The sequence below is a fragment of the Hyla sarda genome, chromosome 5 (assembly GCF_029499605.1).
Source record: "Hyla sarda isolate aHylSar1 chromosome 5, aHylSar1.hap1, whole genome shotgun sequence".
Taxonomy (NCBI): Eukaryota; Metazoa; Chordata; class Amphibia; order Anura; family Hylidae; genus Hyla; species Hyla sarda.
In genome coordinates this window covers 186,792,059-186,814,924 of record NC_079193.1, presented here as the reverse complement: position 1 = coordinate 186,814,924, position 22,866 = coordinate 186,792,059, and the positions used below count along the sequence as shown (strand labels likewise).

The window sequence follows — 22,866 nt, the reverse complement described above, 5'->3', positions numbered from 1 at the left end:
GTGTACCTTAACCCCTTATTTTTACGTTTTCGTTATTTTTCCTCCTCGCCTTCAAAAAATCATAACTCTTTTATATTTTTATCCCTAGTATGGGGGGCTTGTTTTTTGCGCGACCAGTTGTCCGTTGTAATGCCATCACTCACTTTACCATAAACTGTATGGCGCAACAAAAAAAAAATACTATTTGTGTGGGGAAATTAAAAAGAAAACTGCAATTTTGCTAACTTTGGAAGGTTTCATTTTCACGCCGTACAATTTACGGTAAAAATGACACTTGTTCTTTATTCTTTGGGTCAATACGATTAAAATGATACCCATGATTTTCTATTACTGTTGCGCTTAAAAAAAAATAATCACAAATTTTTTAACCAAATTAGTACGTTTAAAATCCCCCTATTTTGAAGGCCTATAACTTTTTCATTTTTCCGTATAAGCGGCGGCATGAGGGCTAATTTTTTGCGCCATGATCTGTACTTTTTATTGATACCATATTTGCTTATACCGTATATACTCGAGTATAAGCCGACCCGAATATAAGCCGAGGCCCCTAATTTCACCCCCAAATCTCAGGAAAAGTTATTGACTCGAGTATAAGCCTAGGGTGGGAAATACATCATCCCCCCTGTCATCATCCAGACCCCCGTCATTAACACCCTCATCATCATCACCCTGTCATTATCCCCCCTTAATCATCCCCGCCTGTCATCATCCCCCCTTCATCATCCCCCCTTCATCATCCCCCCTTCATCATCCCCCCTTCATCATCCCCGCCTGTCATCATCCCCGCCTGTCATCATCCCCGCCTGTCATCATCCCCGCCTGTCATCATCCCCGCCTGTCATCATCCCCGCCTGTCATCATCCCACACCCCCCCCTTCATCCTCCCCTTGTCATCATCCCACACCCCCCTTCATCCTCCCCTTGTCATCATCCCCACCCCCCTTCATCCTCCCCTTGTCATCATCCCCACCCCCCTTCATCATCCCCTTGTCATCATCCCCACCCCCTTCATCATCCCCTTGTCATCATCCTCTTGTGAACTCTCTGCCCTCAGTGGTCTTCAACCTGCGGACCTCCAGAGGTTTCAAAACTACAACTCCCAGCAAGCCCGGGCAGCCATCGGCTGTCCGGGCTTGCTGGGAGCTGTAGTTTTGAAACCTCTGGAGGTCCGCAGGTTGAAGACCACTGCTGCCTTCGACATCATCCAGCCCCCTCTCACCCCCTTTAGTTCTGTACTCACCTCTGCTCTGCGCTGGTCTGGTGCTGCAGGACTGTCCGGTGGGGAGGTCGTCCGGTGGGATAGTAGTTCCGGGCTGCCATCTTCACAGGGTGGCCTCTTCTCCGCGCTTCGGGCCCGGAATAGAGGTGTTGCCTTGACGATGATGCAGAGGGACGTTGGTAATGAACGTACCTCTGCGTCGTCGTCAAGGCAACATGACTATTCCGGGGCCGGGGGCGAAGCGCGGAGAAGAGGCCCCCCGGTGAAGATGGCAGCCTGGAACCACTATCCCACCGGACGACCTCCCCACCGGACAGTACTGCAGCACCGGACCAGCGCCGAGCGGAGGTGAGTACAGAACTAAAGGGGGTGAGAGCGGGCTGGATGATGTCGAAGGCCGCAGTGGTCTTCAACCTGCGGACCTCCAGAGGTTTCAAAACTACAACTCCCAGCAAGCCCGGACAGCCGATGGCTGCCCGGGCTTGCTGGGAGTTGTAGTTTTGAAACCTCTGGAGGTCCGCAGGTTGAAGACCACTGAGGGCGGAGAGTTCACTCGAGTATAAGCCGAGGGGGGTGTTTTCATGTTTTCAGCACGAAAAATTGTGCTGAAAAACTCGGCTTATACTCGAGTATATACGGTATATAACTTTTAATCCATTTTTTATTAAAAAAATTTTGGGAATAAAATGTTATAAAAAAAAGCAGCTATTTTGGTCTTTTTTTTTTTTTTTTACGTTCACGCCGTTCAACGTACGGTATCATTAACATTTTATTTTAATAGTTCAGATATTTACGCATGCGGCGATACCCAATATGTATATAAAATATATATATTTTTTTTTACACTTTTTGGGGGTGAAATAGGGAAAATGGGACAATTTACGTTCTTATTGGGGGAGGAGGTTTTTCACATTTTTTTTACTTTTATTTTTACACTTTAATAGTCCCCATAGGAAACTATTTATAGCAATCATTCGATTGCCAATACTGTTCAGTGCTATGTATAGGACATAGCACTGATCAGTGTTATCGGTGATCTTCTGCTCTGGTCTGCGGGAAGGCAGATCAGAGCAGAAGATGCCGGGAAGGCAGTGATGGCAGGTGAGGGGACCTCCGGCTTCCGTGCTGGATGATCGGATTGCCGCGGAAGCACTGTGGGTGATCCGATCCTCCATTTTAGTGACCGCGATGCTGCAGATGCCGTGATCTGTATTGATCACGGCATCTGAGGGGTTAATGGCAGACATCCGCGGGACCGCGGATGTCGGCCATTACCGGCGGGTCCCTGGCTGCGATCAGCTGCCGGGACCTGCCGTGCATGATCCGGGCATCGCTCCGATGCTCGCGGTTATGCTTAGGACGTAAATGTACGTCCTGGTGCGTCAAGTACCAGCTCACCAGGCCATACATTTACGTCCGGCGTTGTTAAGGGGTTAAAGGTAGGGTCACAAGTGCTATTTGTTGCTGCGTATATTGCTGCAAATTTTTCTACCCATTGAAGTCAATGAGAAGCAACAACAGCTACAGATAAAACACAACAAAATACGGCACATGTGACCCTACCCTTAGAGGGGTTCTCCGGTGCTTAGACATCTTATCCCCTATCCAAAGGATAGGGGATAAGATGCCTGATCGTGGTCTTGCACCCCCGTGATCTTGCACGCGGCACCCAGTTTGTAATCAGTCCCCGGAGCGTGTTCGCTTCAGGTCCGATTACAGGTGACCACCGTGCCGGCGGCGTATGACGTCACGCCTCTGCCCCATGTGACGTCACGCTCCACCCCTCAATGCAAGCCTCCGGGAGGGGGAGTGATAGATGTTTCGCCCCCTCCCGTAGGCTTGCATTGAGGGGCGGAGCGTGACCTCACACGGGGGCGGAGGCGTGATGTCACACGCTGCCGGCCCGGTGGTCGCCTATAATCAGACCCAGAGCGAACACACTCCGGGGACTGATTACAAATGGGGTGCCGCGTGCAAGATCACGGGGGTCCCCAGCGGCGGGACTTCCGCGATCAGGCATCTTATCCCCTATCCTTTGGATAGGGCTTAAGATGTGTAAGCACCGGAGAACCCCTTTAAAAGAACAAGTGTTTTCTTGCGACAATACAGTTGAGAGCAAGATACAAATATTGGATAATAGGGCTGTGTGATAATTTAATGACAACATGGCTGCAAGAAATTTGGCTTAAAAAGCGAAAATACTAAAATTTTTCATATTTACATTTTGATGCTAAAGTGAGGCTTTACTGATTCTAAATGTAAGAACAAAAAAAAAAAAAGGATGCAATAGGAAACGTCACAGATTAATATGTCCTAAGGCTTGAATGCTCAGAATTTTAATGAAGAACGTTTTGTATGATGATCGTCTGGGGAAAACTAATGTATTTACAACTGTAGCCGGGCTGTACATCAAAGAAGGCAAAAAATAATGCTAATTTCTACACATAAACCAGTATCAGCTGTGAAAAGAATAATTACCTGCCCATCCTGCTTTACATACAAATGAACCCGGCTATCATCTCCTCCGCAAGCTAAAACTGGGACTGAGAAAGAAGAAGCAAAATACCAACATTAAGGACCGAACCTGCAAGTAGCCAAAGATATAAGACAATTTTATAGCACTTGCTCTAAGGTAGTGTTCTGTGTATTAATGAGCCTATAATTACAAAGTGGTGCAGTACTAGATGAGATACTGAAAGTTGTCTGAAGATTTATACTTTGACTCCTGCCGACAAAGCAGCAGAGTATAAATACAATGATGTTAAGTGAGGGACTTAATAACTAGATTCATAAACCTTTTTCCTCCTCCGCTCATAATAAGCCACTAAATAAATACCCGACCGTGGATCATTTATGAGCATATTAACACCACTCTAGTCAAATTTAGGTCAGCTGAAGTCTTAAAATGTGTATAACCGACAAGCTTTGTTGAAACTCTATATTTCCATGTAAATTTTTTAACTTAAATACTGGGGCAGATTCACAATTGCAAATAAGCCGTAATTCTAATGCAAGGTGCCCAAAAACTATCAAATATCCCTTGCACCACATTCATTATGAGTTTTTATTTATTTATATATATATATATATATATATATATATATATATATATTATTATTATTTTTTTTTTTTCTTTATAGAATTATACATAATATAATGTATGCTATAAACGTAGCATGTAAATGTAAAAATGTGGTGCAATCTTCACAGAGGTTAGGCAGGGATAGAAACAGAGCTGATTTCTTCAAAAAACAGCTCAACCACTGTCCTCAGGTTTTGTGTGATATTGCAGCTCAGTACCAATGAGCTGAATAGAGCCAAGTTGTAATACCGCACACAACCTGAGGACAGATCCAGTTCTGTTTTCAGCAGAAATTATCTCTGTTTCTATCCATGGATAACCCCTTTAAAGGGGTACCCCGCCCCTAGACATCTTATCCCCTACCCAAAGATAGGGAATACGATGTCTGATCGCAGGGGTCCCGCTGCTGGGGACCGCCACAATCTCTCCTGCAGCCCCTCCCCCCGAGTCATCAGCTCTCCAGAGCTAGGTCTGCTCCTAGGCTGATGACTCAATACAGGGACCAGCGGATTGTGATGTCATGGCTCCACCCCCTCATGATGTCACACCCCACCCCCTTAATGCAAGTCTATGGGAGGGGGGGCATGACTGTTACCATGCCCCCTCCCATAGACTTGAATTAAGGGGGCAGGGCGTGACGTCACAAAGGGGCGGAGCCATGACGTCACAAGCCGCCGGCCCCTGTCATCAGCCATGGAGCAAACTTAGCTCCATCGCTGATGACTCAGGGGGGCTGCAGGAGAGACCGCGGGGGTCCCCAGCAGTGGGACCCCTGCGATCAGACATCTTATCCCCTATCCTTGTATAGGGGATAAGATGCCTAGGGACGGAGTACCCCTTTAAGCTGGCAATACACATCAGACGTGTCAGGTGTACCTGCACATTCAGGCAGAAACAGCCGACCATCTTATGTGTTTGGAGGCCACCTGACTCTGCATGTTACACCAGCATGTTACATTCCATCCGCCTGTTCTGTTTTTTCCCCAAGGAGTTAAGCTAGAATCTCATCACTGGGTATCACCAATGGTGAATCTTGTGTTACTTTTCATTGTAATTCTGCATGTGACGATAAGGAGGAGGCTGCTGAAATGTCACTTTAAAAGACATCTCACTTTCTGATTTCAATAGCGATGATAAAAAGCTGGTGAACTCCACTCACCTCCACTTGAAGGTAATACAGATAAGCAAACATCCAGAACAAATCCATTTCCGAAAGACAAGGTTTGAAGACATTCAGCTAAAAAGAGAATCAGAATACATAAGGCTAGTGCACTCTTCTACAGGATATAGAGAGAAAATGACTGCCAAAGACTTGGAAATGGTATTAACACGCCAACTTTTAATGATTTGGCCTCAAGCCTCAAGTACTGAACCTATTGCGCACGTTTGACCTTTTCTGCTCCTCAATTTCAAGCGAGCAGATAAATGCAATGAACATTACTCATACTCCATCACTGAGCAGTTTTTGGACATTTTAAAAAATCCACCGAGACAAATGAGGTCTCATGTCAGGCATTTATTCATCACAGTTTATTACTGCTGCTCAATACCCTACAAAATGAGTGCGAAAATGAAAGAATTCATTGTGGAAGAATTTAACTTGCACATGTGGAACGTTCAACTTAACAGCCTGTTATACAGAGATTTCTGGGGAGAGCATTCAACTCTATAATGTCACTGTGAGCTAGAACTAAGGAGCCAAAGCTAGAAAGAAAAAGAATGGGACCATAATAACAATGTCCAGACTGTCAATTATTTAATACTTTATTTTTATAATTATAATGGTGGTTTGCCTTTGTCCAATACTTGGTATTGTGCTTGCTGGTGTGATGCAGAAGCCACAATTAGCATAAGTAGGGTATATCAATTATTCAATCAATACCCACCCACATCCCCTTTCTATAAGGAAGGGGGGTGTCACATCCATAACCACACTGTATAATAACAAGTAAACAAAATACAGGATGAAGGAAAACAAAAATGGTTAGAAATTAACGCTTCCCTCATGTCCCCAGAATCAGCACAAGTGGGGACTTAGCAAGAAGTAGTCCTACTGGGAAGCGTCTAAGCTATGCAGAGTTTAGACCAGACCGCCTAACTGCAGTGTCTTTTGAACTCCATCTAGCCTATAGTGGCTAATAAAATAGACTGCGAGTGCCAAGAAGCTGCAGGGCGAATCTGGTCCAGAGGTATCAGGGATGTTTTACTGTAGCTAGTAAGGAAAGCTCTGGTAGAATGGGCTGTAACAAATACATGAAGGAGTCAAATCTTGAACAGAGAACAATTCTCTTATAGCTTCTCAGATCCACCTACTTATGGTGGTTTAGAAGCTTCCAGGCCTCTTTTCCCGCAGAAGGAAAGGAGAAGGGACATTTCCCCTTAGAGAGTGGAGAGATAAAGGTTTTCTCGATTAATTCATTTATTATAGTTTTTAATATCTATCCTATCAGTATCACAGGGCAGATTTAGCCCACTTGTGCTGCTGGTTAGGATGAAAGGGAGACAGGCATTTTTCAGGCTACAGCAAAAGCTATATCCCCAAAAAAGTACAGACATGTTGGAATCCCTGGCATTTACTTTTAAAGGGGTACTCTGCCCAAGGACATCTTATCCCCTATCCAAAGGATAGGTGATAAGATGTTAGAGCACGGGGGTCCCGCCGCTGGGGACCCCCATGATTTCGGCTGCAGCACTCCGCTTTCATTACTGCAGAGCAAACTCACTCTGAACGTAATGACGGGCAATACAGGGGCCGGAGCATCGTGACGTCACAGCTCCGCCCTTCGTGACATCACAATACAAGTCTTTAGGAGGGAGCGTGGCGGCTGTCACGCCCCTTCCTATAGACTTGCATTAAGGAAGTGGGATGTGACGTCACAAGGGGACGGAGCCGTGACATCACGATGCTCCGGCCCACGTATCGCCCGTCATTCACAGAGCGAGTTTGCTCTGTGCAGTAATGAAAGTGGGGTGCTGCAGGCAGGACCCCCGCGATCTGACATCTTATCCCCTATCCTTTGGATAGGGGATAAGATGTCCTGGGGTGGAGTACCCCTTTAAAGTCTTAACAATTAAGGCCATAAAAATAAACTGTAGATGCAAAGATTATTTTTCCTGTTCAACTCAATTGAATTCGATGGGAAAAATTATGGATGCTTTCTGAACCATAAAACAATTTTTAGGTTATTTTATGTGCCAAAAACAGAATAGTTACATAGCATGAGGCTATGAATGAGCAGTAATTTGGAATTGTTTCAAAAGTTGAAAACTTATGGGGAGACATATACCAAACCTGTGCAGGGGAAACATGGAGCAGTTGCCAATAAAGACCAGATTAAAGCATCAGAGTGCTCGTTTAATTTTTTGTTAGAGACATCGGAAAAATGAAAAAAGTGATCTGATTGGTTGCTATGGATAACTGCTCCACTTTTCCTCTGTACAGGGTTTGATAAATCCCCCCCCCCCCATAGTCTAGTATGAACAAGCTGTGTGGTCTGTCACTCTCTTATCTTTTCACTTTACAACAGCTTAATTTACAGTTGACTGGAACAAATCATATGGTGGAGTGACATGTTGAATAAGTGACATTTTATCATAGATTCTCAATGAAAGTCATTGAATTATTAAGAGACATTAAACTGATTAAAATAGTCCCTCATTTTTATTGCCATTATTTTTTAGTTTTCTACCTTGATATTTCACTGTATTATTTGTTCAGATTCAGAGACTGGGAAGGGGCAATGCCCAGCAGGCGTGACATCATCTGAAGCCATACAGGGGAGAACTTCCACCCTCACTCTGCTACACACAGCCCAGAGCAGTTCAGTGTGAGATGAGCTATGATTGGCTAAGGCTGCACACACACCCCTCAGCACTCCAGACTGCATTTCCTGAATTTGGACTTCTGCCAGGCCAGCAGGAATCCAGAGTCTGTACAAGAGATTTGAGGGGGGGGGGGGGGGGGGAGAATGTGCTCTGGACAAGTAGGGAGACACCTAGTGGCAGCTTTTTTTAAGACACAAAGAAAACTTCATGTAAAAAACACAATTTTTAAACAAAGTACATTAGAAAGATTTTTTTATGTACCATAAGGAGTGCAATAGCAAAAAATGTTTTATTTGTTTTAATGAGAGTACCCATTTAAACATCTGTGAAGCTCTATTACTGCACAAAGTTTTGGTCAGATCTCTGGACGCATTTCTGATAAAATAACAATTCTGAAGCATATTTTCTTATAACTCTGTTGTGCTGTGCCTCTGTTACTTCTGAATATTTATCAATAAATTGACAGCTGGGTGTTGCCAACCGCCCTTTCGAAGAAGTGTGTTTAAGGCTGCATTCACATCTCGTTTTTGTAATACGGTTCCCGTATCCGGTTTCAGTGTAAAAAATTTATGGAACTGCATTGCAAACCGTATGTATAGACATGTCATTGAAAACCGTATGCCAAACGTAGCATCCGGTTGGGAAGGTTTTGCATCATTTACGGTTTTATCCGTCTTTTTCCCGTACACAAAACTGTAGTCTACTACGGTTTTATGTCCGGGTGAAAAACCGGATACAACCCGTATACATTTGTTTTTTAAATGGTTGTCAATGGGATCCGTACAGAACCGTATGTGCGTATGGTTCCATCCGGTTTGAACAATACGGTTTTGCAGTTTGCACATGAGCAGTGCACACCGAAAGTACTTCCCACAAATAGAACAAGAAGAACTTTAATTAAGGACAAACATAAAACCATATCCGTTTTTTCCCCCAAAAAACGTATTAAACCGTATGCAACCGGACATCCGTTTTCAAACTGTACAGAGGTATATACGGTTGTACACGGTTCGGTCTGGTTTTGAGACACACACTTTTTTTTTTTTTTTTACAAAAAAAACCTGATACCGGAACCGTATTGCAAAAACTAGATGAATGCAGCCAAAGTTCTAAGTAAAGATGTTTTAGAATTATTTTATGGGGCAATATAATTAAAGTAATAAAGAACTCCAACACCTCCGTCTTTAGGGATACAAGGCGCCACAGATAGTACAGACCAGCATAAATTGATGGTGAAATCCTGCTTTATTTGTGCATGCACAAATAAAGCAGGATTTTACCATTAATTTATCCTGGTCTGTACTATCGGTGGCGCCCTGTATCCATAAAGACGGAGGTGTTGGATTCCTTTACGTTGGTGAGTGTTGATTGGGGATGGTGCAGTAGCCGGAGCTTGCCATTTTAACATATGTTTCAGTACAAGTTATGCCGGACATAGCACAACTTGATAAGGGGAGTCACCTGCTATATATCTTCATAATCATCTGACATATACGGATTTACACAAGTGGGTGCTTCTGTCCTTTTTTGTTATAATACAATTAAAGCATCAGGTATCTGGCAGCTGGATCCAGCAGGAGAATTTCAAAACTGCTTGCTGCTAGAGATGAGTGAAGATACAGTGATTCGATTCATCACAAACTTCTCGGCTCGGCAGTTGATGACTTTAGCCTGCATAAATTAGTTCAGCTTTCAGGTGCTCCAGTGGGCTGGAGACTCTCTCCTAGGACTGTATCCATCTTTTCCAGCCCACCGGAGCACCTGAAAGCTGAACTAATTTATGCAGGCTAAAGTCAGCAACTACCAAGACAAGAAGTTTGTCACAAATCGAATCACTGTAACTTCGCTCATCTCTACTTGCTGCTATACCCGTTTCAATCCAATAAGCAAAACTGAGTCAGCTAGTCGGCACATTTTCTGACTGTGTCCAGAATCAAAACCTGTGGTCTGTTACAGTTTTCAGCCAGGGCAAAAGCAAAATACGGTCAGAAAATTAATAACTAACTACACTGTTACTCATGTAAATATCAGTCAAAGAGAAGTCTAAATATTTTTCATTAGGATTCTTTGAAGCAATGAATAGAGGTTTTGGATTTGATAAGCTCAGGTTTTTTTTTTACTATAAAAATGTGTTCCAAAGGAAGCAGTTTAAAGGGATACTCTGGTGGAAAACAATTATTTTCATATAAACTGGCTCCAGAAAGGTAAATGGATTTATAAATTACTTTAAAAAAAATTCCAGTACTTATCAGCTACTGTATACTAAAGAAGAAGTTGAGTTGTTCTTTTCTGTCTGACCACGGTGCTCTCTGCTGACAACTCTGTCTGTGTCAGGAACTGTCAAGAGCAGGAGAAAATCCCCATAATAAACTATTCAGCTCAGGACAGTTCTGAGATGGACAGAGGGGTCAGCAGAGAGCACTGTGGTTAGAATGAAAAAAAAAATGACCTTCCTCTGCAGAGGAACAGCTGATAACTACTGGAAAACTTAAGATTTTTAGTAGAAATAATTTACATATCTGTATAACTTTCTGGCACCAGTTTTCCACTGGAGTACCCCTTTAACTGTCTGTAAAGGAAATATATCTATCCCCATTACATTTTACACTGGGATAAAGGAAAGCAAAAATCTTGGGGCCCATGCACAGTACGGAAATTCAGAATTTTGCTTGCAGCAGGCTCTGGTGGAATCAGCGCTTAATGGCCTTGAGGGCAGAAAGTGCTGTCCCATTGATGTTAAAGCAGTTCCTTGTATAATTCATATTGAAAGAATGTTCATTCTTTTGGCAGAATCTAGATTTAACTTGGATGTTCCCCTACTGAACTTCAGGAGTGCAGCAGAATCTTATGGAGACCTGCAGCAAGCACAATTCCGTTTTGAATCATTTAGAGCAGAACTTCCATAGTGTGCAAGGGCCACAGTTCCACTATGGAACTACTATAGTGTTTTAGAAATTGTAACCGCAGAGTCCATTTTTGCCTGTGACAAATGATTGATTGTGTTATTTACTGTCCAGTATAATATTGCTATATACAGTACACAACAGCTAGGAAGCCAGAAAAGGCGTTTTGCTAAGGACTTTGCTTGGGCTTTCCCACTATGGTGTGGTCCAAGTGAAGAATAGGACCAACCGTCTCATGCAGTCATTTACTAATACATTTTCTCTCGGAATTTTTTTTATGTGTTAAAACACAAATGTCATAGTACTAAGGCAATCAATAGATAATAGAGCTAGAAAAAGCTTACAAGCAAATGGCTTAAAGCAGGGTTTCCCAAAAAGGGAGCTTACAGCATGTTGGGAAACTTGTTTTTTGTCAGGGTATGCTAGGAGTTGTAGTTCTTTAACAGCTGGAAGCTCCCTGTTTGGGAAACACTGGCTTAGAGCAATAGTACCTTACCAAAAAACAGTCATGTACCGTATATACTTGAGTATAAGCCATCCGAATATAAGCCGAGGCCCCTAATTTCCCCCCAAAAACCCAGGAAAAGTTATTGACTCGACTATAAGCCTAGGGTGGGAAATACATCATCCCCCCATGTCATCATCCCCCTCGTCATCATCACCGCCTGTCAATCCCTTCATCAGTGGTCTTCAACCTGCGGACCTCCAGATGTTTCAAAACTACATCTCCCAGCATGCCCGGACAGCCGATCTGGAGGTCCGCTGGTTGAAGACCACTGAGAAGAGATTGACAGGTGGAGAGTTCACTCTAGTATAAGCCGAGGGGGGTGTTTTCAGCACGAAAAATCGTGCTGAAAAACTCGGCTTATACTCGAGTATATACGGTAAGTAAGAAGAGCAAGGAGAACGGGTCACAAGCTCAATGCATTGAGGAAAAACACAGACTGAACACAATCTAAAGTATAGGCCAAGTGTAGACCCATATGTACTTTATTGCCACCATTTATTACTATTTTTGGTTTGTAAAGAACATTATACAATTGGATGGAAAGCAGTTAAATGCAGGTTTATTAATTTAACTAAATACTCACTTATTGACTTGTTTCTTATCCATATTTTAACTGTGCAGTCTGATGCGGCTGAGGCCACAAGAAGATCATGCTCATAGTTTGATGTCCTGTACACAGCGTAAACTGCGCACACAGCCTCAGTGTGACCATCCAGTACTTCACTATGCACAAGCTATAAAGAAGAAAAGATGATAGTGGAGATAAGAATGAAGGCCCTCACTGGACATGAAAGCTGTGGACACAAATGCTTCTGCTAGTTGGTGCTAATGAGCAATAATTAGGTACAGGAGTAGAGAAAGACAGAATAAAGGCAAAATAAGGCAGCAGTCTCATATGAGCGCCATCTGACTATGGACGAGTCGGTCAGAGTTCATTAAATTGAGCTTTTACATGGCTCAATAACACGGGGTGGACAGTCACATGAACAATGCCTGGACCATTCCCTAACATCATTGTCTGCAGCACACCAACTGTTAACACAAAGAGATGTGCTTCCAAAAAAATGAGTTTTTGGGATGCACAATCCATGCGATCAGCTGACAAATGAGATTGATGGGCCCATATGTGGCTCTGTTCATATTTCAATGTTTCTTTACATACAGTAAATATCCCAAAATATGTGTTTCTGAGTATATTTGTTTGGCATGCACGTCCTTAGTCAAAGCCCTATCAATCCAGTTACCAAAGTGGAGTTTACACATTACAGTAACAAAGCATCATGTTCAGGTCATTTCGAGTCATTACACTTTGTAGCTCTGAGAGCTCTAACAAATGAGCAAAAACTACTGTCATTTTACGACACTATACTAAAATCAGCACGTGAGCCCATCCACTATATATTTTTATTTTATTTTTTAAAAGTTAAGGAACGTGCGCAATTTTTTGAATAATTTTTTGAATAATTGTTGATGTCCCTCTAAGTAGGGATTTGCTTGTATTGAAGATGGAAAATAAAGAATTCTTAAAGAAAGAGTGAAGTATTTACGCAAAAAACATGCAAGAGCATGCAGTGTATCGGAAACGCTTCTTCAACAACATTAAGGTCCTCCAACAAACCTACCCTTTACCTCCGGACCAAAAGTCACCTGCAAGGTTCCGGGTTCAATGTCCCTTTTCACTGAATCTACTATGGGGCTACAAGTGCTACTGACATTCGCCTAGGTGTTAGCCTAAGGAGCTGTAAACAGTTGGAATCCCCTGCCAAAGCAGTAATGCCCAGGGTTGCAGGGAGATTAGGAATCCACCTCCCCTAGGCTGGCAGGAGGGACACCCAGAAGAGCTACCGCACCCTGACCAATCCTGGTGAACAAATGAAAAAAAAGGGGTACAGGGATAAAAACATATAAATAAGTGAATGTGCACTTTGTAATACAGCCCGGACAGATCATAAATACTAAAAATTCCTCTATCCACTACACGTACAGTATCTCGTGCATATTTAAAGCTACAGATTTTATGCTGCAGATTTCAGTGTAAACTAAAAGACTGGACACAGTTTCAAATCTGAATACACCTTTAAAGGGGTACTCCCATGGAAAAAACATTTTTTTTTTTTTTTTTTTTTTTTTTTAAATACCTTCTATTAAAAAATCTTAATCCTTCCAGTACTTTTTAGGGGCTGTATACTAAAGAGAAATCCAAAAAAGAAATGCATTTCCTCCGATGTCATGACCACAGTGCTCTCATTTGACCTCTGCTGTCCATTTTAGGAACTGTCCAGAACAGGAGAAAACCCCCATAGCAAACATATGCTTCTCTGGACAGTTCCTAAAATGGACAGCAGAGGTCAGCAGAGAGCTCTGTAGTCAGGACATCACAGGAAACACATTTCTTTTTGGATTTCTCTTTAGTATACAGCCCCTAAAAAGTACTGGAAAGATTAAGATTTTTTAATAGAAGTGATTTACAAATCTGTTTAATTTCCTGGCACCAGTTGATTTAAATACCCCTTTAAAAGGAGTACTCCTTTAATGATTATCAAGAGAAATGAGAGGCCCCAAGAGCTAAATAACAAGTACCATAGCAAAGGGCCTGAATACTTAAATGTGCTTTTTATATGTTGTACATCTTGGCAAAACATTAACCTTTCCAATATACTTAAGAAAATGTGATTTCCTTTTTTATAGAAATCATGGCTTATAAAATCATGGCTTTGCCAAAGCTGAAGCACAAGCATTTAAGTCCATGCAAAATTTTCCTTTTTAACAGGTTGGCAAAAATTGCTAACATTATCTTTTCACCTTTTCATTGTAGGGCTTTAAGTGCAGAAAGATGGCGGGGGGGGGGGGGTAGAACTACACACACACTATATATATATATATATATACATACACACACACACACACACACATACCTGAGAATTACTTGTCTTCCAAATGATCACCTTCTTATCAGACCCACCAGACACAAGCTCTGTTTCGGCACCTGAAAATACAACCGGGACAAACATTAGAGACCCTCGCTATATATTAAAGGGGTTTGATTGCCCATCCTAAGAATTGGTCATCAATATTTTATTGGATGAGTGCTGTCACCCCTTCATTGTTTACATGCTACATTTGGTAGCAGCTGTGCCTGAGCTATACGTACCTTTAAACTGCAGAACCAGGCAAAGCTACTACAAAATGTAGAGAACTGTGCCCTATAAACTATGAAGAGGCCACCGCCCTATTCTGAAATATGCAGCCACTTTAATTAGCTATTTAGTGGTGGTGCCAGGAGTTAGATCCCCACTGATTTAATACCCTCTTGGATTGCATGAGGTACATAAATTCCCCACAAACTAGAGTCAGTGATTTCTTATCTGTTAGTAATTCCTCACTCTGGATCACAGAGACAACAGCAACATTGTAAGTTAACTAAAAGTAAAGTAACTAAAAAAAAAAAAAAAGTTTACATCAGGATCAGGACACCTAGTTACAGTAATGCATTTATTCCAAGTAAAGGTGCATTCACACCACGATTCTATAATTAGTGTTGAGCGGAATAGGCCATATTCGAATTCGCGAATATTCGCGAATATATGGACGAATATTCGTCATATATTTGCGAATATTCGCATATTCGTTTTATCCTCGTTTTATTTTCGCATATGCGAATATTCGCGTATGCGAAAATCAACATATGTGAATATTAGCATACACAAAATTAATGTTTGTGAAAATTCGCATATGCGAAAATTAGCATATGCTAATTTTCGCATATGCGAATTTTCGCACGCCAGTCTCACACAGTAGTATTACAGCCTTCTTTACACCACACAAGCTGGAAGCAGAGAGGGATGATCACTGTGATGTGTACTGTGAAGAAAAAAAAACAAAACAAAAAAAAAAATGAATATTCGTAATTACGAATAAATAGCGCTATATTCGCGAAATTCGCGAATTCGCGAATATGCGATATTCGCGAATAATATTCGAATTGCGAATATTCGCGAGCAACACTATCTATAATATGATGACCGCATCCAGCTGGGAGATGTGAAAACCCGGCGCTCCTGTATGCTAGCCGGACCCGGCTCGCATCTCATTCATTTGAACGGTCACAAAACCGGACATGGGGAAAAAATGAGCCAACGGGAGTCACTATCTGGCTCTGGTCAGCTCATTCAAAATGAATAAGTTGTGTGCCGGGTCCAGCTGGGATACGGGAGTGCCCGGTTTTCACATCTCCCAGCCGGATCCGGTCACCATATTAAAGAATTGTGGTATGAATGCACCATAACAAGGCTCTCAGAACAAAAGATTACTAGACAGTGAAATATTAGAAATGGTTTCTGTATTATTTCTGGAAAATTATAAGTAGTATTTAGTAGGGGTGTGAATCGCCAAGAATTTGGCGATTCGATTCGAATCGCGATACCAGTGTGGCGATTCGATATATCGCGATATATCGCGATACCGTCTAGGTGACGATACATCGCGATATATCGCCCACCTGGGAGCATTCATAGATCCCAATAGACGCCGCTGTCAGCTTTGACAGCGGCGATCTAGTACTCCGGTGCTCACTTTTCTCATGTTATCCCGTCCGGGCTGCAAAATAAAATAAAACGCACTTTATCTTACCTGCCAACGAGCCCGCGGAGCTCCGGTACAGTCCGGTACAGGTGCTCGGTCCCCGGGCTGTATTCTTCTTACTTCCTGTTAGTCCGGCACGTCACATGGAGCTTCAGCCTATCACCAGCGGAGGCGGGACATCGCTGCGGCTGGTGATAGGCTGAAGCTCCATGTGACGTGCCGGACTAACAGGAAGTAAGAAGAATACAGCCCGGGGACCGAGCACCTGTACCGGACTGTACTGGAGCTCCGCGGGCTCGTTGGCAGGTAAGAAAAGTGCGTTTTATTAAAAATTCCACATCCCTAAAAGAATCGATTCAAAAATATTTTGAATCGATTCTGTATCGGCAAATGAAAAATCGCGATTATCGCGAGAATCGATTTTTTCTTACATCCCTAGTATTTAGGAGTTCATCATGTGCAAAGCCGACCGCCCAAAAATTATGTTATGTATGACTGATTGTTTTCAATGGGAATATGTGTCACAGTTCACACTGTATCTTGCAGTTAATAGTCTTTGAGTGCATTATTAATACTAGGGATGCACAGATATATCGGCAGATACATATACATATCGGCCAAAAATAGCTATTTTGGGGAAATGCCGAAACAACAAAAAATTTGCCGATAATGACCCACCTCCCCTGCCCGCCCACAGCACAAGTTACAAACACTGCCAGTGCCAGAGGCATAGCGTGGGGGGTGCAGGGGGGGGCGGCCGCACCGGGCGCAATATCTGGGGGGGGGCGCTCTCCGGGATAGGAATACTTCTTTTTATGTGCCCAGGCCAGCTCCCGTGTGTGGCTGCAGGCGGGGGCCGACCAGAGCATATAAAAACTAATACTGTATACTAAAAACCAGGGGGCCTCCAGCTGTTGTGAAACTACAACTTCCAGCATGCCCGGACTGGCAAAGGCTGTCCGGGCATGCTGGGAGTTGTAGTTTCACAACAGCTGGAGGCCCCCTGGTTTTTAGTATACAGTATTAGTTTTTATATGCTCTGGTCGGCCCCCGCCTGCAGCCACACACGGGAGCCGGCCTGGGCACATAAAAAGAATTATTCCTATCCCGGACATCCCTGTGTCCCGAAAAATCTTTTCGGGACATAAGGATGTCCGCCGGTCACTCACCATTCTCCGGCCAGCGCGCGTCCTCCTTCGGTTCTTCACTTCTCCGCCTCTATGGTTGTACGCACGGCACGGGACGTCCCGTGCGTACAACCATAGAGACGCAGGAGGACCGCAGGATCATCGCAGGAGAACGCACGCCGGCCGGGGCCTGGTAAGTGACCGGCGGCGCGTCATCTTTTTCAGTGTTCCGGTCACCACTCCTCCAGTCCCGGCACCTACTGCTATGGTCCATAGCAGTAGATGTGACCCCGGGCCGGAGGAGCTGTGACCGGATCACTGTGGGGGCAGCAGTAAAGACATACAGCCTCCAGCCATACACTGTATATGGCTGGAAGCTGTATGTCTGTGGGGTGGGGGGAAGCTGCCTACTATTGTGGGGGAACTGCTGACCTAATGTGGGGGAGCTGCCTACTATTGTGGGGAAACTGCCTACTATTAGTGGGGAGCTGCCTACTATTGTGGGGGAACTGCCTACTATTGTGGGGGAGCTGCCTACTATTGTGGGGGAGCTGCCTACTATTGTGGGGGAGCTGCCTATTAATGTGGGGGAGCTGCCTACTATTGTGGGGGAACTCCTGACCTAATGTGGGGGAGCTGACAATCTAATGTGGGGGAATCTAATCTAATGAGCGGAGCGCTGCATTTTACCAGAAGACGGGGAGAAGTCATTTTCGGTATCGGCCGGACATTTTTTTTTTTTTATTTCGTTTTCGTTTCGGTTCTGAAATTTCCATTTCGGTGCACCTCTAATGAATACCACAGAACAGGTCCCTTATTCTGAGCTTATCACTCAGGAAACCCCCGTTTAGCCCCTCTGGATGAGGCTAAACTTTATCCATGACAGAAATCTGAGGTCACTCTCAAAATTTCTTTCACATCTTGGGTAAGTTCACAGACCTCCGTTTGGAGAACGTTTTCAAATTTGGAAACATGAGCAGAAAACAAATACTGCAAGCCTTTGGATTTGTCCGCTCAAATCCTGCCAGAGGCCAAACAGACCCCAGTAAAAGTGAATGGAACCTGCCCGGGATCTGGTGATGTCCATTGTGCAATGGACGGTCCTGCTCAATAGCGTCCGACGCAGTTCTGACGCAGATGTGCACATAGCTTTACACATCATCATTTTCTCCTGTGGAAAAACACGTTGTGTGAACACAGCCTAATCAGATCCTCCAGTAACAAGTACTTACTGCAGTCAGGTTGCTGAATCCAATGCACACAGTTGACCCGCCCAGTGTGTCCATTTAAAGTAGATACCACTGTCTTTTTCTAAAATTACATAAAGATTTATTTTAGTAGACATCCTAGGAACTGAAAGAAGAACATGAGATCTTTTAATGTAGCCCTCCAGTATGCAGTGGCTGGTACCACCCAGAGTGGTCTAAAGAAGAACAACCAGTAAAGTGATGACAGTATTACTAGAAGAGATGTAGGACAACAGATGCAATCTGGCACTGCTCCACTCCTATGCGCCAACAGACTAATCACCAGCTGATAGGGATCTCACCGAGTGACCATCTCACCACTATTGACCACAATAGCAAAAGCATTCTTCCATAAAGAAATGTTGTGGCACTCACCCAAGGTTCTTGAGATCCCAATTAAACTCTGTTTATTCAAACATGATACAACATACATACAAACAGGTTTCATTTGCAGAGAGTGAGAGCAGCAGCTCTCGGACGCGGGGGGGGGGGGGAGAAATACTAGGTGCACCAGTGGTGTGCCCCCCGCGTCCGAGAGCAGCTGCTCTCACTCCCCGCATATGAAACCTGTTTGTATGTATGTTGTATCATGTTTGAATAAACAGAGTTTAATTGGAATCTCAAGAACCTTGGGTGAGTGCGACTACATTTCTTTATTCGTTATTATATCGATGACAGTATTACAGCTCCTCAGGTTCTGCCTCTGGCACATGATAATAGGCTCTCATAAATGACTACATAGACTACTTTTAGGCCCCCAGCTGCCATAGCAACCTATTGGCACTGTAAGGCCTTTGTAGGGGCACTGACGGGCTTACACAAGGTCCATTCCTCTATTTATGTGTAATGATTGTTACTGAGCAGTGAAAAAATGGTCAGGATCGGAGTTGATCCTCTGATCCCAATCATTACAATGGAGTGTCAGCTGAGACCTGAAGCATGTGTCTGCGCTATTACTGCACTGTAAAAGCATGGCAGGATAAAGCATTGATTTATGGCCTAGTCACTCAGTTCGGAACCTATGCATTATTACAAAAGTGCAGGAACCCGCTCTTTTGAGTCCGCATAAAGGGCACAGGTCCTTAACAGAGTCACTAGGTTGCTCCTTTCGGCCATAGAGATCAATGGGGTCAACTGCTCCAGTTAACTGTATACGTTGGCATCTCATTTTCAGTAAAATGCTGGTGTATATGACTAACAGGGGCGCTAATAGTGTAAACCTACCCGTAGAGGGATTCACACAATATCAGGCAGGTGGTTTTGGTGCAATGCAGTTGACTCCGCAGGATTCTTTCTTAGGCTATGTTTACACAGCAATTCTGCACAATTCCGTTCAGCAAAGCTTAGGCTGGGTTCACATCACGTTTTCTCCCATACGGGAGCGCATACGGCATGGGGGAGCTGAAACCTCGCGCTCCTGTATGCCTTTCTATGTGCTCCCGTATGTAATTCATTTCAATGAGCCGGGCGGAGTGAAACGTATGCGCTTTTTCACCGGACCTAAAACTGTGGTCAATCACAGTTTTAGGTGCGGTTGTAAAAGCGCATACGGCGCAAAAATTAGCCGACCAAATGTTTCACTTCGGCCGGCTCATTGAAATGAATTACATACGGGAGCGTATAGAAAGGCATACAGGAGCGCGAGGTTTCAGCTCCCCCCTGCCGTATGCGCTCCCGTATGGGAGAAAACGTGATGTGAACCCAGCCTTACTGAAGAATTGCTGTGGAATTTCATAATTCAAATTCAAGCCTTGTTGACTTCAATAGGATTCTGCTGCAGAATCCCACAAAATATAAGACTGATCTTATATTTATGCCAAAAAAAGGAATTTCTGGGGCGAAATGCCCGCCACAGAAATTTTGTTGTGTGAATGAAATAGAAGAATTCCACTGAAATTAATGTACAGTAAATTACGATAGAACATAGCCTTAGCATCTATTACACAAAAGGCTTTTTTGACAGACATGCTTTAAAGGGGTACTCCGCCTAAAACATCTTATCTGCTATCCAACAGATAGGGGATAAGATGTTAAATCATGGGGGTCCCGCCACTGGGGAGCCCCACAATCTCCACTACGGCACCCCTATTATTTGGTGCACAAAGCAAACTCTGCTCCGTGTCCGCCGACTGGCAAACTGAGCCACCACGCCCCCTTCATTCAATTTTATGGGAGGAGGCGTTACGGCTACATACTGGCCCTCAAGCCCCCTTCCATAGACATGACTGGAGGAGACGTGGCGGGACATCACGGAAGCAGAATCCGCTGCTGGCCCAGAGATCATGGGGGTCCCCAGCGATTAGACATCTTATCACGTATCTTTTGGATAGGGGATAATATGTTTTCAGCGGAGTACACCCTTTAAGGGTATACATGATCAATTAAAAGGAATAACAAAGATGAGCAATATTTTGCAAGTAGAACAGTAAAGGAATCCTGATAGATACCCATGAGGGAATCTGTGACACAGACTACAAATGTAACCTAACACTAATGTGAACACAGCTTTATACTTGCATTCAGCGGACACAAGTCCGACCCAACCGCAGGTCTAAAGATCCCAACTAAGAGAATTATGTTCATGTGAACAAAGTGTAAGAATGGGTAAAAAGAGGCTCCTAACAGGTAATATTGTGAGTATCGCTTATCAGGTCTTTTGGCTAAGATCAAGTGTAATATTATTATTCAACGTTCTAAAATGGTCATCGCCAAATGTGTCTTGAGCCCTCACCTCCTGTCACTAATATTCGTGGGGATCCAAAACAGATGTGTCAGTGGATAGGATAGACTGACTTGGATCAATGGAGCTTACCTATCACATTGACTATACGGAAGCTGTCAGTTCATAAGATATATGTGTCATCACCCAGCTTTCCGTGGTTCCTGAACCACCAGGGGGAACCCTGCTATTTACTTTTCTATATTAGATTCACTGTTTTAGGAAAGCTGGCTGGTGTGTGAGATATGAGATCGCGTGCGTGCGTATATATATATATATATATATATATATATATATATATATTCCTTTTACAAACGTGTGGTGACATCATATATGAGGAATCAGATACAGCTCCCGCTAATACTTCCCTAGGCCAGTGTTTCCCAACCAGGGTGCCTCCAGCTGTGGCCAAACTACAACTCCCAGCATGCCCGGACAGCCTTTGGCTGTCCGGGCATGCTGGGAGTTGTAGTTTGGCCACAGCTGGAGGCACACTAGTTGGGAAATACTGAGGCAGCCCACAGGCATGCACACAGGCTCCATTATGTTTACCTGAGGGCTGTACAATACTAGGGAGTGACAGGTCCCAAACGCCAGTACATCACCCCGGCTCCAGCTCACACACTGCGGGCACCGGTTGGCAGAAAAAGCCGCATGTGAAAGATGAACTGCGGAGGCAGCCATGTTTGATCCTGGAAGCTTTAGTAACAGTACACACAGCGAGAAGACATCCTAGTAAGCTAAGGACCTTTGATGATGTCATGAGCATGTGATCAGTCACGTGAGTGGGAGGACTCCTGTGCAGCAGCTTGGTATAGAGACGTGATCACATGGTCCTGAGCAGGTATTAGTATGTGTACTGTTCACGGGGCTAAGTCTGGCTTTACACATTGCGGTGGAGTTGTTGTTTTTTTATTTTTTTTATTTTTTTTATTGGTTGCCTAAAATATGAACAGACATGTCTGTCACTGCTTCAATAATTACACAGACTCTTCTGAGAATTGATTCAATGTTACAAGTTTGTTATAGTATAGACAATTAACCCCTTTCGCTTTTTTTTTTTTTTCCTCAAATTTTAAAACCATGAGGCTAGGATTCCACTGTGGTTTTTGCTCTTATGTTTTTTTAGGCTTAAAATGCCCAAAAAAAACTGCCACTGTTTTTCCCTGCGTTTTGGCATTTTTTATACCGAAATTTTAATAAATTTTAAATAAAGTGTGTGTGTATCACTTTTTTTCTCTCTATTTTTTAACCCCTTAAGGACGCAGGGTTTTTCCGTTTTTGCATTTTCAGTTTTTCCTCATCACCTTCTAAAAATCATAACGCTTTCAATTTTGCTCATAAAAATCCATATGAAGGCTTAATTTTTGCGTCAACAATTCTACTTTGCAGTGACATTAGTCATTTTACCCAAAAATCCACGGCGAAACAGAAAGAAAATTCATTGTGCGACAAAATTGAAGACGCAGTGCATTTTTTTGGTAAAAATGACACCTTATCTTTATTCTGTAGTTCCATACGGTTAAAATGATACCCTACTTATATAGGTTTGATTTTGTGGTATTTCTGGAAAAATCCTAACTACATGCAGGAAAATTTATACGTAAAAAATTCTCATCTTCTGACCCCTATAACTTTTAATTTTTTCGCGTAAG

General features: G+C 43.4%; 1 protein-coding gene across 2 annotated transcripts in view; it reads right to left on the bottom strand.

Annotated features, from left to right (window-relative positions):
• ELP2 (elongator acetyltransferase complex subunit 2) overlaps positions 1-21,984 on the bottom strand; it is a 107,184-nt gene extending 85,200 nt beyond the window's left edge. For both annotated transcript variants that reach the window (XM_056520916.1, XM_056520914.1), the window contains exons 1-6: positions 21,764-21,984; positions 18,478-18,556; positions 14,453-14,523; positions 12,121-12,271; positions 5,461-5,538; positions 3,698-3,762 (exon numbers count right to left, since the gene is read on the bottom strand). In XM_056520916.1, coding sequence (XP_056376891.1) covers positions 3,698-3,762; positions 5,461-5,538; positions 12,121-12,271; positions 14,453-14,523; positions 18,478-18,556; positions 21,764-21,895 — 576 coding nt within the window. In that variant the 5' untranslated portion in view covers positions 21,896-21,984. The remainder of the gene's footprint in view (positions 1-3,697; positions 3,763-5,460; positions 5,539-12,120; positions 12,272-14,452; positions 14,524-18,477; positions 18,557-21,763) is intronic.
• Positions 21,985-22,866: the final 882 nt, after the last annotated feature.